Source organism: Scylla paramamosain, chromosome 28 (genome assembly GCF_035594125.1).
Source record: "Scylla paramamosain isolate STU-SP2022 chromosome 28, ASM3559412v1, whole genome shotgun sequence".
Taxonomy (NCBI): domain Eukaryota; kingdom Metazoa; phylum Arthropoda; class Malacostraca; order Decapoda; family Portunidae; genus Scylla; species Scylla paramamosain.
In genome coordinates, this window is record NC_087178.1 from 2,455,803 (window position 1) to 2,475,000 (window position 19,198).

At 43.7% G+C, this 19,198-nt stretch overlaps 1 protein-coding gene across 1 annotated transcript; it reads left to right on the forward strand.

Moving 5' to 3' along the window:
- The first annotated feature begins 5,040 nt into the window (after positions 1-5,040).
- Positions 5,041-13,122, forward strand: LOC135115138 (uncharacterized). Its single transcript, XM_064031638.1, has 10 exons — positions 5,041-5,113; positions 7,594-7,678; positions 7,794-7,946; positions 8,075-8,188; positions 8,294-8,529; positions 8,661-8,969; positions 9,097-9,165; positions 9,575-9,809; positions 9,948-10,649; positions 10,732-13,122. Exons 2-10 carry the CDS (start codon positions 7,621-7,623, stop codon positions 12,723-12,725), a joined length of 3,870 nt encoding a protein of 1,289 aa, XP_063887708.1. The 5' UTR covers positions 5,041-5,113; positions 7,594-7,620; the 3' UTR covers positions 12,726-13,122.
- Positions 13,123-19,198: the final 6,076 nt, after the last annotated feature.

Below are 19,198 nucleotides of genomic sequence, written 5' to 3' on the forward strand. Positions count from 1 at the left end.
TCTCTCTCCGATTAAAAGTTAACGCTACTCGATTCTCTTTTACCAATTTACCATTTTCTTTGCCTGTGTATTTTTTTTCATTACCTCCTCCTCCTCCTCCTCCTCTTCCTCTTTTTCGTCTTCCTCCTTATCTTCCTTCCGCTAGCCCTCCTCCTCCTCCTGTTCTTCCTACACTCATACATTTTCCTCAGTATTCTGCTACCCCCCCTCACTCTTCTCAAGCAAGAATTTCAATGTAACTCAATTAATCGTGGTTTATACGACAGGCGAGAATATCTGGTACTTTTGAGGAAGCACCCAAAAAAGACGGTAATTACTGAAGAACGAGGACAAGGCCGAGGACGAGAGCAATTACAATAAGGAAGAGAAAGAAAACGAGGACGAGGACGAGAATAGATGCAACAAGAAAGATGATTAGGACGAGAAGAAATAAGTAAGGAAGAGAAGATGCAAGAGGGTGAAAATGATAAGGACAACAAGAGAAGAAAGAGGAAGAAGACAAGAAGACAATTACAAGGAAGAGGAGAAAGAGGAAACAAGGAAGACAATCTCAAAAAAGGAAGAGAAAAAGAGGATGAGGAAGACACTTACAAAAAGAAAAGGGAGAAAAAGGAAAACAAGGAAGACAATTACAAAAAGGAGGAGGAGAAAGAAAGAGGACAAAGAAAATAACTACAAAAAGGAAGAGGAGAAAGAGGAAAACAAGGAAAACAGTTACAAGGAAGAGGAGAAGGAGAAAGGAGAAGGAGAAAGAGGAAAAAAGGATGACAATCACAAAAAGGAAAAGAAAGAGGAAGAGGACAAGGAAAACAGTTAGAAGGGAGAGGAAAAAGAGGAAGACGACAAGGAAGAGAATTACAAAAAAAGAAAGAGGAGAAAGAGAAAGATGACAAGGAAGACAATTTCAAAAAGTAAGAGGAGAAAGAGGAAAAGGACAAGAAAGACAATTCAAAGGAAGAGGAGAAAGAGGATGAGGATGACAAAGACAATTATAAGAAAGGAGAAGGCAAAGGAAGGCAAGACAAGACCAGACAAGACAAGGCAGGACAAGACGAAACAAAGCAAGACAAGGTAAGATAAAGCAAGACATAGCAAGACAAGACAAGACAAGACAAGGCAAAGCAAGACAAGGCAAGGCAAGGAAAGGTAAGACAAGGCAAGACAAAGCAAGACAAGACGAGACAAGACAAGGCAAGGCAAGACAAGGAAAAACAAGACAAGACAAGGCAAGGCAGGACAAGACAAAAAAAAAAGAAAGTAGACACAATACACAGTAACGAAGAGAAGAAAAGAAAAGGAAAGAAAGGGAAGGGAAGGGAAGGAAAGAAGACAAGACAAAGGAGCAGCCACGGCACGGCAGGCGGCGAGAGCACAGGAACAGGCCACGGCTTGAAATCTCCGGCGCCCCTTAAATATCCGGATGAGGGTGGCGGCAGTAAATTTAGCCCGTGGATCGGATATCAGCCTTCCTGACCGCTCCTTGAGACGGACGCGCCTCTCCACCCTACAGGAAACTTCACGAACCTGAAGAAACACCGCCATACGATAAGAGGAACGTTGTGAAGGATGTTCCGCCGCTGAGGAAAGCAGTGGGGAAGTGATTCACAAACTGGGTGGGATGCATAACTGAAGCACGTATAAGATACCACCATTATGATCTTACAGCTTCATGATTTGAAATTTCTGAAAGAGTTTTTTGAGTTATAAATGTACTGAATAAAACTTGCAAAGACACGCATTGATAATCTTACCATATATTTTCTTTTTGTAAGCGTTTAAAGTAAGAAACAATCATTAAAATACATAAAGAAGTAAATTTATCGCTTCATAAACTATTTCAACGTATTTTTTAAGCAATTACATTCCCATCAAATGAAGAAATTATTAGGAAAACAATGTGCAAGTAAATTAAATTACACATAATATATATTACCAATGTGAAATTAAAATTATATATATATATATATATATATATATATATATATATATATATATATATATATATATATATATATATATATATATATATATATATATATATATATATATATATATATATATATATATATATATATATATATATATATATTTTTTTTTTTTTTTTTTTTTTTTTTTTTTTTTATTTATTTTTTTTTTTGTAAACTTGGTAATGGACAGTTGGGCCAAGGAATGATGTGACAGCGTACAAAATTGCTCAAAAAAAAAGCAACATTACACAGCATCACGCCCTTCGCCTTGGTCTTTGTGGGGTTCTTAATACAACGCATTTCACACATTGATCTCCATTTGATTTATAGATATTTGGAGACACGCCATATGATTTTCCGCGGCAGCTGCACCTAAAGGAAAGTACCTCAGCTGTACCTCTCTGCCTGCTGTGGCTTCTCCGCTTTGTGAAGTGGTCGTGACTTCTAGCGGCAGCTGTACGCCAGGGAAGAAATGAATATAACAAAAATCATTCTATTATAGATGAAAAGTTTACGTAACATAATCATAACGGATGTCCATCGAAAAAAAGTAAGTTTAATTGTCAGAGATAAAACATAATAGTATAACCAAGAATACCACGTAAAGCGAAGCAGTCATAACAATACGGAAAAAAAAGGACAAAATACAATGTTTTCTTTACTTCCTGTTTCCCGCGGACAATATACAAAGTGAGATGAGACAGACGCACTGACACCGCGGCGTCATCAGGGAAGTGCAGCGCCCACACCTATGCTCCTTAGCGCCTCTCATCACACCATCTCACCTCCCTCCTCTCCCTCGCAGCCATCACTCGGCTCTCCCATATCCTCTTCATCACCTCCCTTCTCTCCCTCGCAACCATCACTCAGCTCTCCCATACCCTCATCATATCACCTCCCTTCTCTCTCTCTAGCAACCATCACTCGGCTCTCCTATACCCTCATCATATCACCTCCCTTCTCTCTCTAGCAACCATCACTCAGCTCTCCCATATCCTCTCCATCACCTCCCTTCTCTCCCTCGCAACCATCACTCGGCTCTCCCATACCCTCTCAGTCACCTCATTTCACATTCCCTCATCTACCAACCTTCCCCTCTCCCCATGAACCCTTTTCACCTGCTTCTCTCACCATTTTCCTCTCCTCCCTCCCCGGCCACTCTCCTCTCACTGCTGCCACTCACTGCCTTTATAACATCCCTCCCCCTACTCTGCCCTCTCCTCTTCTTCCCTCCTCCTCCTCCTCCTTCCAATCCATTCTATTCTCTATCTTCTCTTAACTGGGTATTCTTGAGTTCACCCTTCGCCTCTTCTTTCCTTTTCCTTTCCACTCACCCTGTTCCTACCCTACCTTTCTCTCTCCTTTCCTTTCATTCCATTCCATCCCTTCCCTTCACTGGATGTCCTGAGTTTTCTCCCTTTCTCACCTCTCGTTTCTTCTTCCCTTCTCCTCCATTCCCTCTCCCTTACCTCCGCGCCTCCCCGCCATACTCTCACGGTAAGCCCTTCACTCATACATAATCCTCACGTAACACGGGATTGTGCTCTTTATAAATAGGAACAAAATGTGCGTATACTCACGGCCATTTATTACATGAGTTCCCCCTTTCAGCCGGTAGATGGCAGCAGTAATAAAGACAGTACTGGGTTTTCCATTACATCCACCTCCGTCTATACACAGCAAGTTAAGTTCTGATCATATTATATCCTACCGCACTATCCTCCTTCTTCCTTCATTTTTTCATGCGTCTTGTTCTTCCCGCCATGCACGTGGTGTATCATTATATCATGCAGTGGTCTCGTAGATTCCATAGTTGGCAGGTTACGTGCAGTTATTAACGCTGATGAGGCTGAACAAGGTAATGACTAGAGGGGCACGCGATGATTCATTGGTAGCGACTTGGCTCAAGATTTGGTTGTTAGACAGTCATTTGTTTTATATGAATAGGCTTATTGTAAATGTATCGTTTCATTGAACTGTAAGTGGCTAAACATTTACATTAAACAGATTAGGAATGACACTTAATATCACCGAACACGCGACATCGCACAGTATTGTAAGGGTAGTTTAGCTGCCGAATCGTCTAGACACACACACGCACACACACACACACACACACACACACACACACACAAAATATTTGAGTCAATCCACATATGAAACGGTGCCTCGAGAGAATTTTAATTTCATAACTTAGTGTGACTTTCTATCAAGTCCAATAGCTCTTTGTGATTTATTGTACTATGTGTAGAAAAATTAATAATACTTGAACATATCTTCAGGTATGTATCCAATGAGTTTACACCGATGTGCCCCTCATATGTTACATACGTATGATTGTTTGTTATATTCAGCACCATTACATGATTCACTCCACAGCAAAACAAGCCGTCAACTGGCTTTCGTCTAGAAAGCCCCCACTTCTGAACTTCTGCCTCGTCCCAAGTGTGCTTGAAATTGCGGCTTACGTGTGTACCATGAAGAAAATAATTACAAATCTTAAACAAAATAAAAAGAAAAATATATGATACAATTTTCAACACACATTCACTTTTTACTCATGAAGACGACCAAGACGACTACCAACACATACATATAATGCCCTTTAACACTAGATCAAGCTTCTCCCACACCTTATTCTGTCCCCTGCCCGTCACATCACGCCACTTACGTACGCACTGCAATTTCCTAACATCACATCCTCAGCAAATCTACACATCGTTTCAAACTAAAGTATGCTCGCGCGCCACTTTCTTCCACGTCACAACATTTCTCCAACCCCATACCAACACATTGCCTCTGTATTACAAATTCAAGACCTTCATTATCCACAAAGCACATTCCTACACTCTATTTTTTCACACACACACACACACACACACACACACACACACACACACACACACACACACACAGCAGAACAACCAAACGAGAATTTAACTATGCGCTGACCATCAATTATACCTTGAGCTAAGCATACATGTCTTTCGAGACCTAACAACTTCATCAACCAAAGGAATAATACCGCTTCTAACACCTGCCGAATCCGAAGCCACTGAAGCAGGCCAGGGCAGGGAAGGTGAGGATGAAGGCAGAGGCGGGCCAGTGTGTCAGTGGAGCTTGGGATTCTCAACGTGGCTGTATAGGTGAAGTTAGAAGTGCTTTTCGTAGTTTGTTTGTGTGTTTGTTATTATTGCAGGATGGATGTGGTTGTGTTGTACTATTGTAGTGGTGAAGAAAAAGCCAAAAGCCAAGTGGTTAATGTGAGTGTTTCTTAGTGTTGTGCGAGATTTCGTTTGTAAGTGTGTGGCTTAAAAGGGAATACTGGAGTGTTACTGCTGATTGGGTGTTCGTGTCTGTTTGCTTCTAAGTGTCCGTGGGTGTGAAGTATGCGTATTTGCGTGTGCTTTAAGGTGTGTATAGTAAGCGTGTTAGGAGGTGACCGTGGGTGTGTAGAGGGTGCGTGTGTTTGCAGGTGACCGTGGGTGTGTAGAGGGTGTGTGGAACGATAGGTTTATTAAAGGCAGATGGGGAGTTAGTTAGTTCTGGGGGGGGTGTAATTAAATTTTGAATGAGTATTTTTAACTGTCTTCGACCAGGAAAACGTGCAGGAAATGCCGAATTACCAGATGTTTAGAGCAGAAGAGAATGAGAAGCTGGCAGATATCACCATACATGAGATAGTGGAACAGGAGACAGGCTGAAAAAAAAAACCAAGGACCGAGACCAGATCAAAAAGTACGACACAAAGATCAGATTAAATGTATTCCAGAGTGCTTACGGAATGCGAAAAGGTTATTACTAAGCTTAGTCTTCAGCAAATCACTTGTCAGGTGAGGTACCGGTTATGTGGAGGCAGGCGAATGTAGTACTCGTCTTTAAGAAAGGAGATAAGACTTTAAAGTATAATTATAGACCTGTCAGCATTAATTTCTATTGTAGATTAAACAATGGAGTCGGTAATAGCGAAGAACATTAGGGAGCATTTAGACAAACGTAACTTGATAAATCAGTCACAGCATGGCTTGACGAAGGGTGAATCTTGCATGACTTAAGTTTTTACAGTAAGGTTTACTAGGCGGCAGATAATGGTGATGCTTATGACGTCCTGTATATGGACTTTAGTAAGCGTAGTAAAGCGTTTCACATCAGAGGCTCCTGAGGAAAGTTAGGGCGCACAGGATAGATGGGAAGGTGTTAGATTAGATAAGAGTAAGTGACAGGCGACAGTTTTAATAAACTGCTCCTAAATCCCAGTGGGTCAAGTAATTTATGGGGTGCCACAGGGATCAGTATTAGGACCGTTATTGTCTCTAATATCTATTATCTGTGAGTTGGGTAGTGGAATTAGAAGTATGTTACTAAATATGTGGATGACACGAAAATAGAAGTAGATCAGAATCGGATGCCATTGCCTTGCAGGGAGATTTGGACAGGATAAACGAATGAAGAGAAATGCAGTTTAATACCAACAAACGCAAAATACTTAGCGTAGGTAAAGGAAACCCACACAGTAGGTACACAAACAACGAAGTTCTGGTAGGTTCAGGGTACGAAAGAGTTATAGTTGGCTCTGAACTCCAAGAAAGCAATGCATAGAGGCAAGGAACGGAAAATAGGGTATTAGGATTCATTTCTAGGTGTTAAAGTAGAAGTCCCGAAGTAATAGTTATATTTGGCACTGGTCAGACTTCATCTAGACTACGCAGTGCAGTTCTGGCCTCCTTTTACAGGAAGGTTAAGTAGGTCTATTAGAATCCGTTCAAAAGGGAATGACTAAAAGGATACAAGGATGAGTATTCCTTAACGAAGGTGTCTACTACTCGTATGTGTGTTTGCAGTAAGTGGAAGTGGGTGTTTATTGTGCGTGTTTGCTGCAGGTGGCCGTGGACGTTAGTGGGTTTCGGTGATGGCAGGAGGTAATTAGATTTTAAGCGAGCCTAGTAGTGGTAGTTGATCTTGTACAACTCCCTCCAGTGGCTAGTGTCAGTGGTGGTGGGTGGTATAATCAGTCTCTGGTTTACAGGGATGAAATTGGCTATTATTGTGTGTTTAGTAAGTTAGGATGTGATATTGACTAGTATTGAGGTTTTAGTCAGTGGTGGTGGGTGATATAATCAGTCTCTGGTTTACAGGGATGAAATTGGCTATTATTGAGTGTTTAGTAGGGATGTGATATTGACTAGTATTGAGTTTTTAGTGCTAAGTGGAAGCGTTGTGTAATAGCAATGGGTGAATGTACGATTTAATGGAAGATTGCCCGCATGCTTGTTGGTGGCTGTTCCCTGAGAGGAGTATACATTGGTCATATTTCTGATGGGATGGTGATTTTAGAGGCAACGTGGTAGGTTTCATTACTGGGTTAAAGCAGTTACTGGGTAATAAGAATATTATGGCTAAAATAACGGAGTAGTGGTTACTGCTGGCTACGTATGAGCCGAAAACTAGTAATTTGACGCGTAAGAGTTATCGTGCATTAAACAATCTTTTCATATTGTCGAAGTGGTGTGGTAGTGTGCAATGGTTGTGGTTATCTCCGTGCAGGGAAGTTATCGTGCATTAAACATCTTTTCATATTGTTGAAGTGGTGTGGTAGTGTGCAATGGTTGTGGTTATCTCCGTGCAGGGACGTGTCAGCTACGAGGGTCCAAGTATGTGGCTGGTGGCTCTACTTTTAGTAGCCGCCGTGCCCTCTGCGCGCCCTACCAGGTGTAAGTAAAGCTTCTGATGTATCGAAAACTTTTAATTTTATTGACTAGATAATGGGAATTTTAATGCACATCTGAATTTTAAGTTAGATCTGAATCGCTGGTCTTCATCCCCTAGGGCAGCATCCCCAGAAGCAATGGTGCTGTTACGGCGACAGTATAGTGATGGACGGCGAGGTGGCATTGAGTGTAGCGAACTGTTGCCTTCAAGTGGTATGCGAAGGAGGCAAGCTAGTGGAAAAACACGTGGGACAACCTGGAGATAGCAAATGTAAGTATCATTAGAATAGGATGGTCGAGTTTTGAGGACCTTCAATGCGTTACGTACTTTTTTTGCCTTGTGATAATTTTTTTTTCTGAATAATTAGTGAAGAGTTAAAGAAAAATTCTTTCCTGCAGGTTGTCTGGGGTTAGACGGTCAGCTCTACCCTCCGGGATATGTGACAAACCAATGCTTCCCCCTCGAGTGCAAGGCAGGGCAGTGGGTCCCGACTGGTCACATTAATGCCTGCTGTAAGTAAAGCCTTTGAATATACGCATACACTACAGGAACATTTTCATTGTACTATATCGATCTATACATTCCGGCATACCTAACAATTAAACATTGCCCTGCAGGCCGGCAGTGCTCTATGTATTCCGCCAGCCACTTCGTCACGTATGACAGTCACCACTACGACTGGAATGGAGTCTGTAACTACACCCTCACGCAGCAGGGAGCCACATTCAATCCTGACTTGGGGGTGTTTATTGACTTGGAAAGATGCTGGGGTTGCGGCTCCTGTCCTTCCCAAATAACATTCCGAAACCATCCTAATGAGCTGCTAGTCATCACCAGAGAATATCTCTTCGATGTAAGTATCGTGCACTTTAGTGGTATTTTTTTCATGAAAAAAAATAAATAAATAAATAAATACTCTTGGGTACCTCCCCTTGTTTTCTCGCTCAAACTCGTTAAACTCCTCACGAGTAAATCTTTTAACAGATTTCTGTGAATGGGGAAGCCTTCCATGTACCAACACATGGTGTTCACAGAGTGAGCACTTCTTACGGCAATCGCAATGTCTTTGCTTGGCGGCGAGGAAACTGTCTTGTGATGGTGGGTTCTTCAATGTTGGGTTTGCAATTATGTTACAACCGCGTGGACGTTTGGGCACATCCCAGCCTGGCTCACTCCCTTCACGGCCTCTGTGGCCACTACAATTTTTATGTACAAGATGATTTCACTGACCGAACCGGTCAAGTGCACCAGCTTGCACCATGGGCCCCGGAACCTTTTCCAATATCCTGGAGGGTAAGCGTGCATTAATGCATTGTAGTAAGCAGTTAGCTGTTTTGATAGTGTATATAACCACGGGTTCATCGGTCTTTAAGGAATCTACGTTTAGTATCCTAATCATGATCCCATAATGTCCCAACAGACGAACAAACAGACCGACTACCAGTGCAATCAGCTTTACTCCAGCACTGCCGTGTGCAATGGAAAGAAGGCGAGTATTGATCGTCAGTTTGTTCGCAATTGTACTTTTTAGAGACGCAATACGTAGAGTTCAGCTAACATGTGGAGAGAGAGAGAGAGAGAGAGAGAGAGAGAGAGAGAGAGAGAGAGAGAGAGAGAGAGAGAGAGAGAGAGAGAGAGAGAGAGAGAGAGAGAGAGAGAGAGAGAGAGAGAGAGAGAGAGAGAGAGAGAGAGAGAGAGAGAGAGAGAGAGAGAGAGAGAGAGAGAGAGAGAGAGAGAGAGAGAGAGAGAGAGAGAGAGAGAGAGAGAGAGAGAGAGAGAGAGAGAGAGAGAGAGAGAGAGAGAGAGAGAGAGAGAGAGAGAGAGAGGACCCTTGGAAAATGTGTAGCTTGTGATACTGTAGTAGTCTGTGGAATTGAAGAACTTGTCTTCGTTACCAGGGTCCAGTGTGCTACGCTCCTGAATCCCAGAAGTCGAAGTACCGCCAAGCGTGCCAGGGCGTGTTGCTTGCTGTCCTGAATCAACACTCTGACCTGAACTTCTACATCGACACATGCGTCACAGATCTATGTGTATTGTACCAAAGTGGCGCCAGGCACAACCAGGTCAAGGATGTTCTTGCAAAGCTTGTTGCTCTCGTGAAAGTCCACGTTGAAGATAAGCTACGAACCATCGGTAAGAGTTGTTCCACGTGAAATTAATATTGGAGTCAATTGCTGCAGTGCATCAGAGTATATGGATAAGGGTTTCCTTGCTGAAATCTCCACGGTTCCACATGAGCAGACGGTGCTTAAAAGGCTTTTCACTCCACAGGTCAGGACGGCAGCCAGTCTCCCACCAACCCCGACATGTGCATTCTCTCTACAATGACGAGCTTCACCACTACACATTCAACATTTACTACACATTACACCAGCACTTTTACACCCTACACCATACACACTGGTACTTCACAATACATAAATACGGACGCCACATCACCTTACCAGTTGACAGATCCTTACGAGTCTTACCCCTTTGGAAATTTAACCTTTTATCCCACACCATCTACCTACACTCCGTACATACCACACACCACGCCTCCTTACGTATTTCCAAAGCCTTATGAGACGGATACCTATGCTGATCCTCACACAATTAACTACGACTCTACCTACGTGGCTCCCTCCTACACTGACACTTTCTATGTGACTCCATCCTATGCTCCACCCCCTTACGTGGACTCTACCTATGCTCCACCCCCTTACGTGGACTCTACCTATGTTCCACCCTCTTACGATGACTCTACCTATGTTCCACCCCTTACGTGGACTCTACCTATGTTCCACCCCCTTACGTGGACTCTACCTATGCTCCACCCCCTTACGTGGACTCTACCTATGTTCCACCCTCTTACGATGACTCTACCTATGTTCCACCCCCTTACGTGGACTCTACCTATGTTCCACCCCCTTACGATGACTCTACCTATGTTCCACCCCCTTACGATGACTCTACCTATGCTCCACCCCTTACGTGGACTCTACCTATGTTCCACCCCCTTACGATGACTCTACCTATGTTCCACCCCCTTACGTGGACTCTACCTATGTTCCAGCCCCTTACGATGACTCTACCTATGCTCCACCCCCTTACGTGGACTCTACCTATGTTCCACCCCCTTACGTGGACTCTACCTATGTTCCACCCCCTTACGTGGACTCTACCTATGTTCCAGCCCCTTACGTGGACTCTACCTATGCTCCAGCCCCTTACGTGGACTCTACCTATGTTCCACCCCCTTACGATGACTCTACCTATGTTCCACCCCCTTACGTGGAATCTACCTATGTTCCACCCCCTTACGTGGAATCTACCTATGTTCCACCCCCTTACGTGGAATCTACCTATGTTCCACCCCCTTACGTGGAATCTACCTATGTTCCACCCCCTTACGTGGAATCTACCTATGTTCCACCCCCTTACGTGGAATCTACCTATGTTCCACCCCCTTACGTGGAATCTACCTATGTTCCACCCCCTTACGTGGAATCTACCTATGTCCCACCCCCTTACGTGGACTCTACCTATGCTCCACCCCCTTACGTGGACTCTACCTATGCTCCACCCCCTTACGTGGACTCTACCTATGCTCCACCCCCTTACGTGGACTCCCCCTATGCTCCACCCCCTTACGTGGACTCCCCCTATGCTCCACCCCCTTACGTGGACTCCCCCTATGCTCCACCCCCTTACGTGGACTCCCCCTATGCTCCACCCCCTTACGTGGACTCCCCCTATGCTCCACCCCCTTACGTGGACTCCCCCTATGCTCCACCCCCTTACGTGGACTCCCCCTATGCTCCATCCCCTTACGTGGACACTTATGCTCCTTCACCACCCTCTTACGTGGACACTTATGCTCCTTCACCACCCTCTTACGTAGACTCTTATGCTCCTTCACCACCCTCTTACGTAGACTCTTATGCTCCTTCACCACCCTCTTACGTGGACTCTTATGCTCCTTCACCACCCTCTTACGTGGACTCTTATGCTCCTTCACCACCCTCTTACGTGGACTCTTATGCTCCTTCACCACCCTCTTACGTGGACTCTTATGCTCCTTCACCACCCTCTTACGTGGACTCTTATGCTCCTTCACCACCCTCTTACGTGGACTCTTATGCTCCTTCACCACCCTCTTACGTGGACTCTTATGCTCCTTCACCACCCTCTTACGTGGACTCTTATGCTCCTTCACCACCCTCTTACGTGGACTCTTATGCTCCTTCACCACCCTCTTACGTGGACTCTTATGCTCCTTCACCACCCTCTTACGTGGACTCTTATGCTCCTTCACCACCCTCTTACGTGGACTCCTCTGTCTATGCTCCTTCACCACCCTCTTACGTGGACTCTTATGCTCCTTCACCACCCTCGTATTTGGACTCTGTCTATGCTCCTTCACCACCCTCTTACGTGGACTCCTCTGTCTATGTTCCTTCACCACCCTCGTATTTGGACTCTTCTGTCTATGCTCCTTCACCACCCTCGTATGGCGACTCCAACTCTTCCCCTTTCTCCATGTTGAGCTTCCCGCCTCTGTACCAAAGCATTCCCTCCAACACTTATGAAGGAAATGACGTATCCTTCACAGTCTCTTTTTCCCACTCTTTTGTCCCCTATATACCTGATCCGCACAAACCTGATCCGTATAGACCTAATCTTTACAATCCTGAGTCTCCGTTCATTCCTTATGCTCCCGAGACTATTTACAACAATCCCTACAACAATCCCTACATTCCTTATGCTCCCGAGACTATTTACAACAATCCCTACAACAATCCCTACCAAGGAAGGGCTCAAGCTGAAGAGGCAAAGAACACCACATCTGTCACCCCCACCACTACGACACCCGTGACAACCCCACTAGCTGTCTTCTCTGAACAACCCACGACAGATCCCACAACGGACGCTACTGAGCGGACTACGATCGCTGCCTCCGCGGACTTTACCACACAGTCGCCAGCCGCTGCTACAGAGGAAGCTATAGACGATAATTCCACGCCCCCTCTACCAGAAACACAGCCGCTGCTACAGAGGAAGCTATAGACGATAATTCCACGCCCCCTCTACCAGAAACACAGCCGCTGCTACAGAGGAAGCTATAGACGATCATTCCACGCCCCCTCTACCAGAAACACAGCCGCTGCCACAGAGGAAGCTATAGACGATAATTCCACGCCCCCTCTACCAGAAACACAGCCGCTGCTACAGAGGAAGCTATAGACGATAATTCCACGCCTCCAGTACCAGAAACTAATCTTAAGGTAGAGGAAGAATTCGTGGAAATGAACTGGAACCCGCAAATGTAAGCAGTTGTAAGTTTGGCTTCTGATACAAGATGTTCTGGCAATGCTGTACTACCAAAGAATGTGTGGTTAGATCTAATTGTGTACGTAGTTGTTAATTGTTAATGCAGTTTTATATTAAAGGTTTCAGTTGTGTATGATTTGTTTCTGTTCTCTTTTCTTAAACATATTCGGTTAATGGTGAGGCAAATGACCTGCCTTGTTACTTAAAACCCTACCTTTACCTGTCCTTCATAAAAGCCCCTGCTGACACACCGTTTCTCTTCCTTTTCCCCTAACCTATTTCTCTTCCTTGTCTCTTTTCCTTTCCCTAAAATTCCTCCTCCCGACTGTTTGCTTTTCACTTTTTTCTCTCCTTTCCTATTTTCTTAATTGTTCCCCCACTTACCCTCCCTTTCTCGCTTCCCCCCTTTACTCTCTCACTCTAATTTCCAATTCTTCCCTTCTCCATTCCCCCTCTACCTCAACTCGGCGCCCCCTCCCATACCCTCACAATAAGCCCTTCACTCCTACATAATCCTCATATAACACGGATTATACCATTCAAAAATAGTACAGAATATGTATGCAGTCACGGCCAATTCCCCCTTTAAGCCGATAGAGGCCAGCAGTAATAAAGACCGTACTGAGTTTTCCATTATATCCAGCTCCGTTTATAGTTTACTCACCATAGAAAGTTTTCGATAATGTATTCTATTGCATCCTACCGCCGTACCCTCTTAGTGCGTCTTCATGTTCTCCCCGCAGTACACGTAACACAGAACTCGTGAATATGTACTTCACGTTGCCACTACGCTGCTACACTCGTCTCCTCTTCCCCGTCACCTCGCACATCTCATTCATGTCGCCGTAGCTCATTCTGTTCATTTGATCCTACATGTTCTTGGCTTCACTCGATCTCCATCATTCTCTCATTCCTTCCATGACTTGCCCCTTTATCATCAGTCTCTCTCTCTCTCTCTCTCTCTCTCTCTCTCTCTCTCTCTCTCTCTCTCTCTCTCTCTCTCTCTCTCTCTCTCTCTCTCTCTCTCTCTCTCTCTCTTTTACACACACACAGCCGGCAAGACAAGAGAGCACCCATTCACTCAAACATTCTTTCACTTAGTAAATCTGAGCTGCTGTTCCGTTGATGCTAGTGTTTTAATGGTGATGGAATTAGTAATGGCAGTAGGTAATACTGGTAGTTCTTATCAATGCATCAAATAATTCAAGTATATTCCGTATGGTAAAAAACAAGATACAAATAAGAATCAATGACACACACACACACACACACACAAACACCTTTGATGATACGGTCCACACATGCAGAGCAACACAACAATTTTTCCGTACTCTTTCCTAACAAACACCATATTTTACGTCAAATACCTGCATTCATTATCCGGGAACAAAAAATAAAAAATAAAAAAATGCATATAATTTGTTTTTGTCCATGTTACTACTGGTGCTCCTGCTGCCACTGCTGCTGCTACTGTTATTGTTTACTAAGTTTTTTTTATATATATATTTAAGCTGTTACTGAGTGCTGTAACGCTGCACTGTTTACTGTTACTGTTCCCCACTGTTGCTCTTATTTTTGTTCCCTCATCTATCTTAATCCATAAAATAATCTGACCTCTAGCTTCAATTTGTATATCTTTTAACGTATTATAGATTTCCTGTTTCATTACACTACCGTTTTCTATAGTTGCTACGTTCATGCCACCCTTATTCTTATGACGGAAGGAATTTCAGTTTGAGAAGCAAGTAATTTCACTACTATACTGCCACTACCAACACTATCATCACCGCCACTGTTACAATCATTACCATCAATATTATCGCAGCTACCACCACCATCACTACCGCCATCACTACCATCACCAACACCGGTATCTTCACCACTACCATTATCATCAATACTATCACTGTTACCACAACCACCATCATCTTAGCGTTTGAGAGAAGAAATGTGACTGAAGAAGAAATGAGTACACAAACGTACACACACACACACACACACACACACACACACACAGAGAGAGAGAGAGAGAGAGAGAGAGAGAGAGAGAGAGAGAGAAGACGTACTTGGACGATCCCCAAAACACTTTCACAGATTCCTCTCTCAACACTATTGCCATTTTTCCCCCACAGAGAAATTCCAGTATTTTTTCCCCTCGTCCTCTGAGTATTTTCGGGTGTTGCCTCTTTAAGGTGTTTGTTGGCATCCTGTTTCCCATTTTCTTTCCAGTGGCGTTTCCTGTTTTCTTCACAGTCATCGTTCCGTTTTCTATTTCTTTCTTTTTTTCTTTTTTTACTTCACTATTAGTTTCAAACACATTCTCTCTCTCTCTCTCTCTCTCTCTCTCTCTCTCTCTCTCTCTCTCTCTCTCTCTCTCTCTCTCTCTCTCTCTCTCTCTCCAATTTTTTTCGCTCTTTTTATGGCCTTCGTATTTCACTTCACGTGTTTTCGTTTTGCTGATGTTATTACGATTGTCGTTATTCTTGTTCTACTACTACTAGTACAACAACAACAACAACAACAACAACAACAACAACAACAACAACAACTACTACTACTACTACTACTACTACTACAACTACAACTACTATTACTATTACTATTACTACTGCTACTACACATCAAGACATCACGGACCTTTATCAAGAGAACAAGGTCTATGTGCTTCATTTCCCAAAGCTATTTCGGTCTTCCTCTCTCGGTAAGTGCTTTTCCAAGAACAACAGCAGACCGGATAACCTTGATCGCTACCGCCAGCCTTCCCGAACCACAAACCAGTTATAGGGAGCTCAACACGAGGCCTGGATTTCGTACACCACATATTTATACCAGGTAATTTTTTTTCCTTTCTGAACGTTCAACCCAAAATATTTCCCCCCAAACTCATTTATCCTTTAATATGCTGGATCGAATTCTTACAAACACTCAACAGGATTATTTTCAGAGGTTTTCCCCAGTGACGAAGTGGAATCATTGTTCATTTCATCAGAATCATGAAAACTTCTTTGAAAACCCTACAAGCTTCCATTGGTGTCTGTTAAAAGTAGTCGGAATAAGCGGTCAAGATGCTTTAAAAGTACGGACTGTTATGTTACATTAGGTTGCGTTACGTTGATTATTTTAGTGAATTTATGTATGTGGGCTGAGACTTTCATGGTTGAATCTTAGAGAGTGGTGTTTTCTTGGAAGAATTTAAAGGGAGACAGGATTTGCAAACAGGGATTAGGACACTATTCATAGGTTGGGATTAAAGCCAAGAAGACAGATATCAAATTTACACATATATATCTACACTGATAAATTCATTGGAAACACGCAATGGAGAAGTACAAGCTGAAACACCACAAAATATATTATAAAGCGAAGCAGTATCTCAAAACACCTACAAAGCCTTCCACAATGTTTCAAAAGTCAACATAATGATATGATGACATCTCAGAAAGGGTTCTTCACAATACTCTACTGCAGTCATAACTTCAGAACACCTCAGAGCAATTCACATTAAAAAGAAAAAGACTATCAGCATTGCACGGCATTTAAGATCTACTTAAATACCCTCAAAACCACAAAACGCATCACTATCCTCCAGACAGACGTGCGGTGACTGGAATCCACACACACATAAAGGAAGAAACAGACATAAGGACTAATAAATAAATAGCCCAGGCGTACCAGAGTGCAACTTGAACCCGCGGATATAAGTACCGTAGAGTTTCACGCCACACAAAGAGGAAAGTTGTAAGCCTCGAGGGGAGAAAGTTGTATAAAGGGGGACCAGCGCCGACACCCCCATTACACATCCCCGGGGTGCTCAATGGGGAAAAGAGAAGACAAGACACGTGTATTCTGAAGGATCTGGACACGCTATCTTGCTTTTCCTTACTCTTCTTTCATTAACCCCTTCTTCTATCATCGGGACAAATTCCGAAGGCCACAGGTATGGTATTTTTTTTCTATACGAATCGATGATGTACAGTTCTTGTTAGACCATCGCTGTAATCAAAAGAAGACCGTCAGAAAAAGAAAAACTCAATATCACCCACTACAGATTGTTGAAGGTGTCGAAGTAAAGTATACGGTTGAGAATATGGGTTTCTTTTCCTCGTGTGCCCTGCGGATTGACCAGTACGGATGAGAGAGAGGCACTGAAGGCTATCTGAGCAACACATACTCTTCTCCCTTGCCTTCGCCACCTCGCCTCGTGCTCAAGGATCGAAAAAGACACCGATGCAACCACCACCACCACCACCACCTCGGAATCCTCGACAAAGCCGATGTTATGTGGCAAACATATGGCAGCGGCGCGAGCTGATTGGGGGCCGTGAAACACCGATATTTATGAAAAGCATAAAGCCGAGTACGGAGACTTACTGCCCCTCCCTTGAGCCGTGACATCCGCGAATTGCAAATTATCGGTAATCCTAATGAGATCACCTTAAAGATAACATTGCGGGCCACTCCAGAACCGCAGAAGCACCCGTGAGAACCGGAGCCTGACTTATGAATATTACCTTCTTCATCTTGCTTCAGAGACGTTCTTTATGACAAACGATGAGGTGGGGAGGTGAGGAGGTGACGGGGAGAGAAAAATAAACACGGATGGGGGATGCCGTTTATCTTGGTTATCAGAAAGCGTTCGATAAAGTTTCGCAGTATAAATGGTGAGGTATATCAGAAGCCTGACATGCGGGCTGCGGGGACGGAAACAAACAGCGGCTATAAACGATAAAGCATCAAATCGGCTGAATACAGTGCTCTTTTGTTTCTTTTACCTTTTTCCCCGCTGCTGTCAGTTGATCGGCATGTGTGCTATTGGAGTTACGTTACTTATGAATATTTCTGATCACGTGTTTACTCGAATATGTAAATACAGCTGCTATCCACGTATATTAACTTAACCATACGTAGAAAACGAGAACTGGGAAGCGACGGGTTAAGTAATACGGTATTTTTTTGTTCTTCTATGAATTATTAAAAAAATGAAATTGGCACAAACCTCTTGGGCAATGAAGATCAATAATTTGTCGCCACTAAGATGACATAAGGTTGTTCGTTGCGCGGAGGAGGTAACAGGGAGGGGTAGACCGCTGTGCATCTAAGAGTAAAGTAAAGCAGTAACATAACTATTGACCTGAAATCTGAATTAATAAAAGAAGAAAAGAAAAGAATGCAGGATGAGGCTACCACAAGCAAACGCACCACCACTGTCTTACACCACACCACTTTCACTGTAACAGCTTCACACCACACCTACCTCACCCTTCACTGTCATGCTACACCCACCTCACCACACCTGTCTCACCACACCTGTCTCACCACACCTGTCTCACTGTACAGCAGAACGTCAATTTAATGTGAACTGATTTTAAATTCTCGATTTCAAACGGCACCTAAAAGAAAGACGAAAATCGATTTCAAATGAATAATATCGATTTTAAACGAAATAAAATTGGCGCACATTGTTTTCCCGCCACAAGAACCTTTCCATTAAAATAACATTTCGACTTAGAGCAAAATCGATTTAAAACGAACTCTCGTGCCCTAACTCGCGTTAAATCAACGTTCTATTGTACCAGCTTCACACTGCACCTGGCTGACCCATCACTGTCTCGCTACACCCACCTCACACCACGCCCACCTCACACCACACCAGCCGGAACCATCAGCTACCAACCACTAACCAAGTGACCAACTCCACACCACAACGCGCGATTAAATCCTCCTTTTGATCCTTTTTTATCCAGGCTCCCTTTTCAAATACGATCAACACGGACCACGCGGGCAGGGACTTTTGAGCCGCACGGGAAGCTGAATTAGAGATGATGTGGCGGCCATTAATTGCAATCGATCGTGGGAGATTCATCAGATACAAAGGTAATAGGATCATCGGTAAACGCTTCGCCTCAATTGATGGAGAGCGTTTCTTTCTGAACCCTGCCGTAAATTTTTGGAACAAATTTGGCTCAGGGGAACACGGTCGATGGTGATGGTGCTGGGACGCCTAGGAATGGTGGGGATAAATATTTCACCTAAAATATCCCCCTTCTCCCTTCCCCTCCTCCGCTACTATCCCCACCACCTGTCTCTCTCTCTCTCTCTCTCTCTCTCTCTCTCTCTCTCTCTCTCTCTCTCTCTCTCTCTCTCTCTCTCTCTCTCTCTCTCTCTCTCTCCACCATTTAAATATGTTTGTCGTTCCTCTCATCTCTCCC